Source organism: Pelodiscus sinensis, chromosome 17, assembly GCF_052426305.1.
Source record: "Pelodiscus sinensis isolate ZL-2025 chromosome 17, ASM5242630v1, whole genome shotgun sequence".
Classification (NCBI taxonomy): domain Eukaryota; kingdom Metazoa; phylum Chordata; order Testudines; family Trionychidae; genus Pelodiscus; species Pelodiscus sinensis.
The window spans coordinates 4420986-4435336 of NC_143068.1; the positions used below are offsets into that span (position 1 = coordinate 4420986).

The window sequence follows — 14351 nt, forward strand, 5'->3', positions numbered from 1 at the left end:
GTGCAGAGCTCCCTAGTCTGCAGCATCACCAGGGCAACCCTGCTACCCCCTCAGCTGAGCTGCCCTTGATACTGTCTCTCTCTCTGGGTCAGAGGAATCGTTGCTGTATGCGATGAGAACTAGGGGCATCAGCATAAACCAAGTGGAACGAGAAATAACATGGAGGTGGGGTCTAGCTGCATTCTGGGGGTGGGGCGGAGCTGGGCTCGGGGCCGGCAGCACAGTCCAGTGTTTCGGGCAGTGGTGCAGGAGATCCGGCTTCTATTCCTAGATGTGCCATGCACCAGTGGTGGCCCCTTCATAGGGGGTCATGGTGCTGAGCTCCTGTGAATGGCTTTGAGGTCTGTGCACGGTTCCATCATTGAACAGCTTTCTTCATGATGTGGGGAGTGGCACTGGTGGTGCAGGGAACTGGGCAGAGTTCCAGGGAGGGCGGGGGAGCCTGGGAAGACGTGGAACTGGTCAGAAAAGCAAAAGATGTTCAGGTTGGGAGCCTGTAGGGAATGCACCTCAGAACACAGTGTTCAGTGGGAGAGCACAAGGGGCTGGGATGCTCAGAGATATGGGGGTTGGCTGTCCTACCCCACTTCGGCTCTCTGAATGCACCCTCCAGATATACAGCCTCTAGCTTTCCCTGGGAGAGTCCTGTAACTCACTCATACTTGTCGGGTCTTGTTTTCCTCTTTCTTTGTCATAGAATCATAGAATACTAGGACTGGAAGAGACCTCGAGAGGTCATTGAGTCCAGTCCTCTGCCCTCATGGCAGGACCCAATACTGTCTAGACCATCCCTGCTAGACATTTATCTAACCTGCTCTTAAATATCTCCAGAGATGGAGATTCCACAACCTCCCTGGGCAATTTATTCGTGTTTGACTACCCTGACAGTTAGGAGCTTTTCCCTAATGTCCAACCTAAACCTCCCTTGCTGCAGTTTAAGCCCATTGCTTCTTGTTCTATTCTCAGAGGCCAAGATGAACAAGTTTTCTCCCTCCTCCTTATGACACCTGTGATGGATTTGTGCAGGTGCGAGCACCTCGCGCCCCCACGTCCGCTCAAGGCCGAGCCCGGGGAGGGGGCGGGGCCCTGCGAACCCACCGTCTGGTTTTGTCTCTTTGGCCCCCACCCGGGGTCCTATGCGTGGTGTCCAGGTGCGGGGGCGATCACCCCTCAGCCCTTAAAGACTGAGGGGGCTCGGCGGCCCCTTCGTCGGCCTCCCCCCTCCTCGGGTTTGAGGGGATGGGGGGGGCGCTGCGTCGGTGTGGGGCCTGACCTTGGACCAATGTCCTCCTGCGGTCTTGGCCACTCGGGTTTAAGGATTCCACAGTATTGCTTGTGGGGGGGGGGGGTGATGAGGGGAGAGGGGAGTGGGGGACCCGGGCCCTCCCTCACCTCCGGGTCCCAGCCCGAGGCCCTAAGTGGAGGTCGGCGACCAGCTGTCTCCCTCCACGGTGGACGGGGCTGCGGCCCTCAACTCGTCCGCCCACGGGCGCCAAAAGGGCCCCGCCTCGGGCTCCTTCCACTCCCCGCTGACTTGCCCCGGTGGCGGAGCAAGGTTGGGGTCACTCACCACGCCGGAGTCGTCGGGCGCGTCCCAAGGCGAGCCGCCAGCTGCCGAGCCTGTCTCTCCTCTTCGCCCGGGGGGCTGGGGTTCTGGTGCTCCTGGACGCCAGGGTGCCCGCCCTTGCACTTCCCCCTCTCCTGCTGGGACGTCCCCGGCCTTTATGGTCACTGGGGGATGACGTCTGGGCGGTGAGCTCCGCCCCTCTGCGTCCTCACCCCCGTGGCTGCCCCGGCGTGCTCCTGTGCCCTCCGCTGGAGCGTCAGCCAGGGCGGCAGAGCCGGCTGCTTCTCCGTCGCTCGCATTCGGCCCCACCTCCCGTTCCCGGCCCCTGTCGGCGCTGCGGGGCGTCCGGACCCCAGCGCCACCGCGCCGGTGTGTTCGCCTGCCACAGTGGCCACTTTTCCCACCGCGGGGGGGGGTTCTTCCGCGGACGCAAGTGCGGGCCCCGCCGGGTCCGTCACAACACCCTTTTAGATACCTGAAAACTGCTGTCATGTTCCCCCTCAATCTTCTCTTTTCTAAACTAAACAAACCCAATTCCTTCAGCCTTCCCTCATAGGTCATGTTCTCTAGACCTTTAATCATTCTTGTTGCTCTTCTCTGGACCCTCTCCAATTTTTCCACATCTTTCTTGAAATGCGGTACCCAGAACTGGACACAATCCTCCAGCTGAGGCCTGACCAGCGCAGAGTAGAGCGGAAGAACAACTTCTCGTGTCTTGCTCACAACACACCTGTTAATGCAGCCCAGAATCATGTTCGCTTTCTTTGCAACAGCATCACACTGCTGACTCATGTTCAGCTTGTGGTCCCCTATAACCCCTGTTGAGTGAGGGCCAGGCGCTGGACCAGGAACAATTCTGTAGCAGTGTCCGTCGACCTGCACATGCATTGTGCATTGTCCTTGTGTCCGCAGGCGAGGCTAGAAGAGGCTGTGTAGACCCATGTTGCTCCAGTTCCCTCTTACCATTGCATGATCAGAGTCAAAACCCATATTCTTCCATGTTCTTAGCCTAGCTAAGCAAGTTGATTGTTCTACCTTTGGGTATAGTTACAATAGTATTTTCTTGTTGTTATAATATTCCCTACTGGGTAAGCTTCCCCACCCAGGGACTATGCCCTAGCACAGGGATGGGGAACCTTTTTTGGGTTGGGGGCCACTGGCCCACAGGAAAATCAGTCAGGAGACGCACAGAAGTGAGAAGCAGGGGAAAAAAATTCTCATTTTGGCTCCTGACCGAGAAGGAGAAAGATACTCTCCACGTTCTCCTCACATACCAGAGCCTGGGAGGGGGCAGGCTAGTAGATTTTGTGCACTCCAGCCCTCAGAGGGACAGCAGGGGGGCTGGAGCACCAAGCAGGTTCCCCAGTCCTGGGGGGGGCACTGAGTCTTGAGGGCTGGGTCCAGGCAAGCTAAGGGCCCTATCTGACCCCCAGGCTTGAGGTTCTGCACCCTTGCCCTAGCAGCTCAGCTTCAAACACTGCTTTCAAACACTCACACAGGGTGGGAGCAGGGGGAGGGAAGTTGCGACTTCTTTGGAGGATAGGGACATAATTCAAAATGACCTTAGCAAGTTAGAGAAATGGTCAGAGGTAAACAGGATGAGGTTTAATAAAGAGAAATGCAAAGTGCTCCACTTAGGAAGGAACAATCAGTTCCATACATACAAGATGGGAAGCGACTGTCTAGGAAGGAGCATGGCGGAAAGGGATCTAGGGGTCATAGTGGACCACAAGTTGAATATGAGTGAACAGTGTGATGCTGTTGCAAAAAAAGCAAATATGATTCTAGGTTGTATCAACAGGTGTGTTGTAAGCAAAACTCGTGAAGTCATTCTGCCGCTCTACTCTGCACTAGTTAGGCCTCAGCTGGAGTACTGTGTCCAGTTCTGGGCGCCACATTTCAAGAAAGATGTGGAGAAATTGGAAAGGGTACAGAGAAGAGCGACAAGAATGATTAAAGGTCTAGAGAACATGACCTATGAAGCCAGGCTTCATGAACTGGGCTTGTTTAGTTTGGAAAAAAGAAGATTAAGGGGGGACATGATAGCGGTTTTCAAATATCTAAAAGGGTGTCACAAGGAGGAAGGAGAAAATTTGTTCCTCTTGGTTTCTGAGGACAGGACAAGGAGTAATGGGCTTAAAGTGCAGCAGGGGAGGTTTAGATTGGACATTAGGAAAACATTCCTAACTGTCAGGGTGGTCAAATATTGGAATAAATTGCCAAGGGAGGTGGTGGAATCTCCCTCTCTGGAGATATTTAAGAACAGGTTAGATAGACATCTGTCAGGGATGGTGTAGACGGAGCTTGGTCCTGCCTTGAGGGCGGGGGGCTGGACTCGATGACCTCTCGAGGTCCCTTCCAGTCCTATTATTCTATGATTTTGTGCTTGCTCTCCTTCTCCGTGAGTGGTGAGAACAACGGAGCCTTTTCTGCCTTGGCAAAGCCTGTGCTGTCTCCTTATGCATTATTTGACATTTGTTGCCACCTGAATGCAGAAGCCAGGGAACTTTGTCTCCTTGGGGAAGAGGCTCTTTGCCCATCTATCTGTCAGTTCCACCACACCTGAGAAGCCCTGCTCTGAGCATGAGAAGCACTGGCATGGGCATACAAGCAGAGTCCAGTCTGGGACTGCCCCTAGAGCAGGGGTGGACAAAAGGGCCTCCACAGGCCACATCTGGCCCACCAAGTGGGTTGATCCGGCCTGCAGAGCATGTGGAAGCTTCCTCCTACCCTGTGAGCGGCATGCAGCACTTCAAAGTGCTGGACACTCACACAGGGCGGGAGCAGGGGGAGGGAAGCTTCACACAGCACCCCTGCCCCCAGGCCAATGAGGACGTGGGGGCAAGGGAGCTGTGGAAAGCTTTCTTCACCCTGTGCCAGCCCTGCAAGGAGTACACGGCACTTCTAAGTGCCCACGTGCCTCACAGGGTGGGAGGAGACTTCCCGCACTTCCCCCGCCCACAGGCCAATCAAGGTCTGGGGGCGGGGAAGTGTGTGAAGCTTCTCCCCGCCCTGCCAGTGGCATGGGGGGCATAGGGGCTGCCCCATCCCCAGACCAATCATGGTCTGGGGGTGGGGAAACCCAGAATCATCATGGCCCTGCCCCTTCTAGATTAGGCCCCATCCCTTCCAGCCCAGCTCAGGTCTGGCTACCAAAAGGAGGCTGCCAGACAACTCTCCAGTACCAAATTCTACAGGCCACTTTCAGATCCCACTGAGGAGTACACTAAGAAACTGCGCCATCTGCTCAGGACACTCCCTACAAGCACAGGAACAAATCGACACACCCTTAGCGCCCCGACCGGGGTTGTTCTATCTACTACCCAAGATCCACAAACCTGGAAATCCCGGACACCCCATCATCGCGGGCATTGGCACTCTCACTGAAGGACTGTCTGACTATGTGCACTCTCTGCTCAGACCCTACGCCACCAGCGCTCCCAGCTATCTCCGTGACACCACTGATTTCCTGAGAAAACTACAGTGCATTGGTGAACTTCCAGAAAACACCATCCTAGCCACCATGGATGTAGAGGCTCTCTACACCAACATCCGACATACAGATGGAATACAAGCTGTCAGGAACAGTATCCCTGATGATGCCACAGCACAACTGGTGGCTGAGCTCTGTGACTTTATCCTCACACACAACTATTTCAGATTCGGTGACAATATATTCCTCCAAACTAGTGGCACTGTTATGGGCACTTGCATGGCCCCACAATATGCCAAAATTTTTATGACTGACCCGGAACAACGCTTCCTCACTTCTCGTCCACTAACGCCCCTTCTGTATCTATGCTACATTGATGACATCTTCATCATCTGGACCTATGGGAAGGAGACTCTGGAAGAATTCCACCACGATTTCAACAGCTTCCACCCCACCATGAACCTCAGCCTGGACCAGTCTATACAAGACATCCACTTCCTGGACACCACGGTGCAAATAAGTGACAGTCACATAAACACCACCCTCTACCGAAAACCTACCAACCGCTATGCCTACCTTCATGCCTCCAGCTTCCATTCCGGACACACCACATGATCCATTGTCTACAGCCAAGCACTAAGGTACAACCACATTTGCTCCAACCCCTCAGACAGAGACCAACACCTACAAAATCTTCACCAAGCATTCTTGAAACTACGATACTCACACGAGGAAGTGAGGAAACAGATCAACAGAGCCAGACATGTACCCAGAAGCCTCCTACTACAAGACAAGCTCAAGAAAGAAACCAACAGAACACCACTGGCCATCTCCTACAGTCTTCAGCTAAAACCTTTCCAACACATCATCAGTGATCTACAGCCCATCCTGGACAACGATCCCTCATTTCACAGGCCTTGCGAAGCAGGACAGTCCTCGCCCACAGACAACCTGCCAACCTGAAGCAAATTCTCACCAGCAACTATACACCACACCACAGTAATTCTAACTCAGGAACCAATCCATGCAACAAACATTGGTGCCAACTCTGCCCACATATCTACACCAGCGACACCATCACAGGACCTAACCAGATCAGCCATACTGTCACTGGCTCATTCACCTGCACACCTACCAATATAATATACGCCATCATGTGCCAGCAATGCCCTTCTGCTGTATACATTGGCCAAACTGGACAGTCCCTAGGTAAAAGAATAAATGGACACAAATCAGATATTAGGAATGGCAACATACAAAAATCTGTAGGAGAACACTTCAGTCTCCCTGGACACACAGTAGCAGATTTAAACGTAGCCATCCTGCAGCAAAAAAACTTCAAGACCAGACTTCAAAGAGAAACTGCTGAGCTACAGTTCATCTGCAAATTTGACACCATCAATTTAGGATTAAACAAAGACTGTGAATGGCTAGCCAACTACAAAAGCAGTTTCTCCTCTCTTGGTGTTCATACCTCCAGATCAGCTGCTAGAAGCGGGCCTCACCCTCCCTGACTGAATTAACCTCATTATTCCTAGCCTTACTCTGGCCTGCATATTTATACCTGCCTCTGGAAATTTCCACTACCTGCATCTGATGAAGTGAGTCTTTGCCCATGAAAGCTTATGCTCCAATACATCTGTTAGTCTATCAGGGTATGTCTACACTACAGCGCTAATTCAAACTAACTGAATTCGAATTAGTTAATTCGAACTAAGCTAATTCGAACTAACGCATCCAGACTAAAAAACTAGTTCGAATTAGCATTTTGCTAATTCGAACTAGCATGTCCACACAGAGTGGACCCTGAACCGGGGTTAAGCATAGCCGGAAGCAGTGCCGGCAGGGCATCTGATGAGGACTTAGAGCGTGGAGCTGCGGTCTCAGGCTAGCTAAGGGCTGTGCTTAAAGGGACCCGACCCCCACCCCGGACAGACAGTTCTCAGGGGTGCCCTGCTTGCAAAGCAGTCCTGGCTTGGATTGCCCGGAGTACCCACACTGGGCACATCACAGCACTCGGCCATCAGCCCGGCTGCACTTGCCGCAGGCTGCCATCTGGGGAGAGGGGGCAATTGGGGGTTTGCAGGAGAGGTTCCACCCCCAGAAGCCGGCAGAGCCAGCCCAGTCCTCCCCATCAGGGGCGCGTACCCCATTCCTCCCTCACCTCCTTCCACTTACCCCTCCCTAGCCCCCCTTCCTGATGTACAAAATAAAGGACAATTGTGTTCAAAAATAGAATCTCTCTTTATTGAACAAAACTGGGGGAGACTGGGAAAAGGAGGTGGGAGAGGGGAAGAGAAAGGGTGGGAGAGGGGAGGGCAACTACAATGATGAGGGGTTTGGAACAGGTCCCATATGAAGAGAGGCTAAAGAGACTGGGACTTTTCAGCTTAGAAAAGAGGAGATGGAGGGGGGATATGATAGAGGTCTATAAAAGCATGAGTGCCGTGGAGAGGGTGCATAAAGAAAAGTTCTTCATTAGTTCCCATAAGAGAAGGACTAGAGGACACCAAAGGAAAGGAATGGGTAGCAGGCTTCAAACTAATAACAGAAAGTTGTTCTTCACAAAGCAAATAGTCAACCCGTGGAACTCCTTGCTGCAGGAGGCTGTGAAGGCTAGAACTAGAACAGAGTTTAAAGAGAGGTGAGATAAAGTGATGGAGGTTGGGTCCATGGAGTGGTATTAGCCAGGGGGTAGGAGTGGTGTCCCTGCCCAAAGTTTGTGGAAGGCTGGAGAGGGATGGCACAAGACAAATGGCTTGGTCACTGTCTCCGGTCCATCCCCTCCAGGGTCCTTAGGGTTGGCCGCTGTCGGCAGACAGGCTACTGGGCTAGATGGACCTTTGGTCTGACCCAGTACGGCCATTGTAAGCTCAGGGCTCAGGGTCGGGGGTCTCAGTGGACCACTTTGATTTTCATGCACACCTGCTCCTGGGTGGTCAGGCTGGCAGTTCTCCTGCCCTAGACGGCCACTTTCCTGTGCCTAGTGCGGAGGTCGTGGACAAGGTCCACGATGTCCGCACTAGACCAGGTGGGTGCCCGCCTCTTGCGGTCCTGGGCAAGCTCCCGGGAGCCGCCAGCCTGGTCCCGGGAAGAGGGGGAGGGCTGGGGGGCATCGGGTGGCTGGCTCGAGCCGTGCCAGGTGCAGGGTCTGCTGGCTGGGTGCTGGCAGGCTTGCACCTGGCACGGGCACCGTAGCCAGCCCGTGCCCCTTTAAGGGGTCCGGGGCCGGGAGGGGGGCAATAGAGTTTCCCTGGTGTTGGCCAGAGTAGCCACCAGGGAAAGCTGGGGAGGGCTAGCCTCCCACTAGTTCGAATTAAGGGGCTACACAGCCCTTAATTCGAACTAGTAAGTTCGAACTAGGCTTAGTCCTTGTGGAATGAGGTTTACCTAGTTCGAACTAAGCACTCTGCTAGTTCGAATTAAGTTCGAACTAGCGGAGCGCTAGTGTAGCGCCTATCAAAGTTAATTCAAACTAACATACGTTAGTTCGAATTAACTTTGTAGTGTAGACATACCCTAAGGTGCCACAGGAGTCCTTGTCGCTTTCTCTGGTGTAGTGTTCTTGTTTGGCAGAAGCGGTGTTAAGTATATTTAGGTGCTTATTACACACTTTCTCTCTGGAACATATTGTGTGGCATCTCTTGCCTGGCTGTAGATAACAGATTTCTTGGCATGTCTGAGACTATTACTGGATCTGTGGAGACAAATGTGGTTGTCTGTGTCTTTCTTGTGTATAAGTGGCTGTAGGATTCCTTTGCTGAAGCTGGTCATGGTGCAGAAGGTGGATGCTGGAGTGAGAGTATTTCAGACACAGTTTGACGGATGAAGTTGTGATGGAAATTTAAAAGGGAGTCTGAGACACCTGGTCAGAGGATGGAAATACCATCAACATATCTCAAGTGTATCAATGGTTTTGTGGCACTTTTTTCCAGAATAGTCCACAAAGAGGAACACAGACAGACAAACATATATAAGAAACCTATGGATCACCACACCTTCCTTCGCAGGCCCTAACACACCAAGAAATCTGTCCCCTATGGCCAGTCACTCAAATATTTATCACAAATTAAGCTCTAAGCAGAAAGTCAGGAATACACACCTTAATGCACTTGAAAGTGCCTTCACAAAGCAAAGACAATCTACCAGAAGAGTAGATCACATCATGGAATGGGCCACCCAAATACCTGAGGAGAACCCGCTTCAATATAGAAAAAGAGAGAGCCACTGATTGCATACCCCTCATTGTCACCTGTTGCCTCACACTGGAATCCATATGGGGTATCATCAAGCAGTTACAACCATATGTGATGGGGGCCCCATCCTGAAGGAAATAGTTCTTGCCTTCTCTTCTGGTCTTCAAACAACCTCCCAGCTTCACCAAGCTCATGATCAAGCTTTCCATGGACCAGGTCACAACGCAAAGCAGCACCAAGCCTTGCCAAAACAACAGGTGTGAAACCTGCAGACATATCTGAATTGCTCTGGTGACCAATGCCCTCCCCCCCACACGTTTTAAGATCCAGGGGTTGTATGTGAGGTGTACCTCACCCTCTACAACAAATCCCCCAAGTGCGACTGAAAGCAGAGGTCACTATGCTCTTGAATGAACTCGCACAGAGAAATGAAAAAAGGCAAATGCCAGATCACATGTAGACAAACACGTTTCACAAAATGCTCACTCCACATTTGGCTGCTTAGTTCTTGCTCTCAACAGAACCCTCGACAACACCATCAAAAGCTACGTTTACACCACCAGCTATGTTGGCAAAACATATTGCTCAGGGATGTGAATAAGCTGTTCCCTTTAGTGTCATAATTTACACTGACATAAGCACTGGTGTGCATAGCATAGCTTCTGCCCCAGGGAGTTGGGTGCAGCCCAGCCCTTACCCCAGCGCTCCAAGCATTGCAATCCCAGGGGTTTGGCCCTGCTCCCTGGCTGCTCCCCTACATTTCTAAGAATGGACTTGCGACCTGGTCCTGGGGGCAGCATCACTCGCCATTGGCCTACTGAGACTCATGTCAGGGTGGCGGCTGGGCCAGACCTGAGTGTTGCAGGGATCTCAGAGGGTGGCCAGCCCCAAGGGGCAGGAGCTGCAATAGCTGTCACGCTATCTTTTAAGACATTGTGGTGACCATTGTTGGGGTCCAACCCACAGGCTGAGAACCCTGCTTAGATCAGCCCTGATAGGCAGGGCTCGCCAAGCGGCGGTGAGCCGTTTGCCAGCTGCACGGAAGCGCACGCTGCACATGGCAGACCGCGCTGCGTGGCTGCACTGGGCTAAAATCTACTCGCCATGGCCAAGGGTGGCTCCGTCCTCACCTGGCCGAGCTAAGCAGCTTGTCAGGAGCTGAAGCTGTGTCCCCCTCTGTTTTCTCATTGCTCTCTGCAGTGGTGCTGCTCTGCACGCCCTTTTGACAGGCTGGTCCCTGGCTGAGGGAGTCTCTAGCTCCAGGGGCTGTGGGACTTTGAACATCTCCTTGGAAATGAGAGTATTCCCGGTTTCTTTTCAGGCTGCGAAAGGTGTGGCAGAAGAGGAAGTGCACAATCCGGCATGGCTACCTGACCATCTATCACAGCACGGTAGGGCTGGTGCTGCTAGCACCTTCATGGAAGCTGCTCAGAAGAGATGGTATGATCTTCTCCAACTCCATGCTGCTGGCCTGACCCAGACCTACTCAGAGTCTTTCCATTGAGGCAGAAGTTCTTTTGCTCTAAAAGACAGTAGGGTCTGCCTGGAGAGTGCACCAAGCATCCGGGTTCAGGGGAAAGTCATTGTTGTGATTTCTTGTTACTGATGACAGTACCAGCAAGGACAAAGTACCTGGGTTGCTGGGCAAGCCAGCCGCCAGGCTTCAGTGGATTTCTCCTCCTGTGGAAGGCCAGGCAGAGCTGTTAGGGAAACTAGGCTCTCACTGGCAGACTCCTGTAGAGCAGGGCCTTGAGCTTGGTTCTCCCAACTTCAGGTTTGTCCCTAGCTGCTGGTAAGTCCTTTCTCTCTGCTTCTGCCTCAGTGACCTTATAGCTTGGGAACATGGCAGGAACCTGTCCCAGGGGATGCATCATAGTGATGCTGTGAGTACTAAAGCTCCTTCTCCCATCCACCAGCTAAACCGTCTACCTACCAAGCTGAATTTGCTGACTTGCCAAGTGAAGCCAAACCCAGATGACAGGAAGTGCTTTGACCTCATCTCACGTAAGTGCCATAATTACACATTTTGTAGTGCCTGGGAAGACCCAATGAACAGGCATGGGCTGGATTTCTGACTCAGGGTCATGAGTATGATAAATGCAGAAGTGGGGGCCAGCAAGTTTATACCAAAGCCTGGTAGATAAGGCTTTGGGGTACAACTTCCCCCAAAATCTTAAAAACCGAGATTTTGGGAATAAAACGTCCGCTGCCACCACCCAAATATTAATAACGAGATTAGGGGAAAGATCATTTGGGAAATCTCACCTCTATTATGAAAATCAGGACACACAAGTAACCAATGCTAGGTTAATAAAAAGAAAAGAGAAAACTTTTATTATTACAACAATATTCCTGTTGCAGGCATAAGGATCAGATGGAAAGGTAAGAAAATATACTCATGGAGGAATTACACCATGGGCTAGAAGTTAGTTAAAAAGAAAAGCCAAACATCTCTTAAGCAGTGCCAGATCTCAGATCCCATACCCAGCCCTTAAAACAATAAAGCCTAATGAAACTACCTAAACTTTACCCTACTTACAGAAAGAGAAGAATGGTGTCTGGGAGAGAGAGAGACATGCTTGTCCCTCCCTGTAGCTGCAGAGGACTCCCCCAGAAAGACAAAAGGAGAAAAGAAAAAACCCCAAATTCCTTTGTCCCAGTTTGAAAGTCCCACCTACATTCCTACTGGCCACTCCACCTGGCTAGGTGTAGTTAACCCCTTAATCCCCAGGCTGCTGGCTAACCCTCATAATCATGACACCAGGTTCACAAGGCTGTTAGCTGTCCTGAGCTTTCAAGCTGCTTGACGAAGATAGAGGCGGGGTCTGTGATGAACAAGAGTCAGCACAGTGGGATCTGCTAGTGTGTGCCCATGCTGGATGTCTGCCTGAGGGTGGCACTGGCAGGGGAGAGCAGAGATACGGTAACAATCACATTGTGATGCAGGCAGCTTAGCCAATCACAGTTGTTCCTAGCTATTGGTATTGCAGCAGTGCTCTGAGTCAGGGCCCTGATTGCTGCTGCATGTGTGATCCGTAAAACAGCGACCTGAAAGGACAGGAGGCTGAGGAAAGATGGAAAGAGCAAAAGGGATAGAGTTCAATGATGCAGCGTTCTTGCAGCCTATGGCTATGTGGTCTGGAGCTCTTGCACCTGATCCCTCTGGGGACCTACTGCCTCACCCTGGCACCGCATTTGGGTGGGGCAGGCAGGGTGCTAGCCAATATTCCCTTGAATCTTTTAATGTGCACCACCAGTAGAAACAAAACCTAGATGAAGGCATTCTGCTAACAGCTGGGCAGCATTGGTATCTCTCCTGAGAGGGTGCCCAAGCTGGTGCTGGCCCACGCACATGGGCTGCAGAGGCTGAGTGAGTGAATGGTTAGCATTCTCTGTGTGCTGGCTATGCCACACGTCCCTTGCCTGGCAATGCAGGGAGCTGGCTCTGGCTGTTGGTACGGTCTGGGTGCTGATTTGTTTCAGATCTAAACACAAATGGTTCTGTGTGTCTCAGATAACCGCACCTACCACTTTCTGGCCGAAGATGAGCAGGAATGCACTGCGTAAGTACTGGGGTGGGGACGGACCGCACTGAGCAGGGAGCAGAGCATAAAGGTCCTTGAGGTGAACAAGTGCTAGCTCTGTGAGCTGCTGAATGGGATCCAGCTCGTTGGACCACCTTACTCCTGGCTGCAGCCCTGTGTCCTCCTGTCCCCTCCAGCAAGGAGGGCAGGAGCATAGCTAGGCTGAGGCCTGATTTGCCTTTCGGTTGGGTTGCCTCTGTCTTCCCTGCAGAGAGATGCAGCAGTCAGAAGCCAGCAATGGCCTGGCTGAGTTCAGGGATCCTTCCTTCACTACCGAGCTCCTGCCAGTCATGAGGTGTGAGAAGGACCCTGCTGTGAGCCCACCCTACTGAGCCTGCACAGGCCTGTAGCCAGAAAGGGCTCACCCCCCCCCCCCCCCCCCGCTGGAAATGTTGGCACAAGGTCCAAGATGCTGGGGGCTTAGGGCTGGAGTCAATGCCCACCCCTGCAGCCGGGAGATGCTGCTCTGCAGCCACTCCAGGACTCCTGCCAGGTGCCAGCATGAAGTCAAGGGGCAAGGTCTCTCATCAGAGCGATGTGCATGAGCAGAATTTGAGGTCTCCCCATATTAGCCTGGAGCATACCGGGGCTCATGCCTAGTTCTTGCCTCTGCTGCTCCCCCATGGACCAGAGTACAGAGCCTCTATGCTCTTGCTGACAGGGAACACAGCTCTGGAGCACAGCCCTCTCTAACTGCACCTTCCTCCTCCTCCTCGCAGCTGGATTTCTGTTCTTAGCAACAGTAAGGAAGAGGCTCTGAATGTGGCATTCAGCCGGACGCAAGGCAGCCGAGAGAGCAGCATGGAGGGGCTAACCAGGGCCATTATTGAGGAAATCAGATGCATGCCAGGGAACAGTGTGTGCTGCGACTGCTCTGCACCTGGTGAGCATGTTCCCGGGGGGCTGGGACAGGGACAGGTACCTGGAGTCACTCTCTGCACAGTCATGCCATGCTCACGCTCCAGCCTCTCCAGCTGCTGTCCCGAAAACGTCCTGGACTGCAGTCACAACACAGCGCTGCTGGATCCCTGGATGGTAGGGAGTGTCTTGGCACCCTGCTTCCACCCCCGCCAGCATGCCGCTGCGCCTATCCCCCTCCCCAGCGCTGCTCAGGAGCTTTCTACAGCTCCCCTGGAAAATGCCTGCACTCCTCCCTCCAGCAGAAATAGCCATTTTGGCAGGAGCCTGTCATGGGGGTTACCCTGGAACAGCTCTGAGCAGCCAGTCAGGGTTCTGGGGAAGTGCCTGCTCCCTCTGAACCCGCTGTCCCGAGGGCAAGAAGCTCACCCAGCTGTGGCATCAATGGAAGGATTCTGCTATGGAACTGCCCAGTGAGAGGGGACTGCGCCCCCTTAGCCATCACTTAGCTCAGCCCTTTGTCTCCCTAGTCAGATCCTCCAGACGTCTGCTGGAATCGTGGGGCCAGTTCTGGTGCCCACACCTCAGGAAGGATTCTGACAATTGAGGGGTCAGGGAAGAGCCCCAGGAATGATGAAAGGGTTAGAAAACTGCCTGCTAGTGAAAGACCTAAGGCGCTCACGCCATTTAGCGTACTGTGATATGGTTGGTCA

The 14351-nt window shown here is 52.8% G+C and overlaps 1 protein-coding gene and 1 pseudogene across 4 annotated transcripts in view; both read left to right on the forward strand.

The window, feature by feature from the left end:
- Positions 1-14351, forward strand: part of LOC102448900 (arf-GAP with SH3 domain, ANK repeat and PH domain-containing protein 1-like) — a 103315-nt gene that overhangs the window by 46279 nt on the left and 42685 nt on the right. For all 4 annotated transcript variants that reach the window (XM_075901428.2, XM_075901426.2, XM_075901434.2 and 1 more), the window contains 4 exons: positions 10518-10587; positions 11113-11200; positions 12711-12759; positions 13500-13663. In XM_075901428.2, the coding sequence (XP_075757543.2) occupies positions 10518-10587; positions 11113-11200; positions 12711-12759; positions 13500-13663 (371 nt within the window). The remainder of the gene's footprint in view (positions 1-10517; positions 10588-11112; positions 11201-12710; positions 12760-13499; positions 13664-14351) is intronic.
- Positions 160-7256, forward strand: LOC149523442 (uncharacterized; annotated as a pseudogene).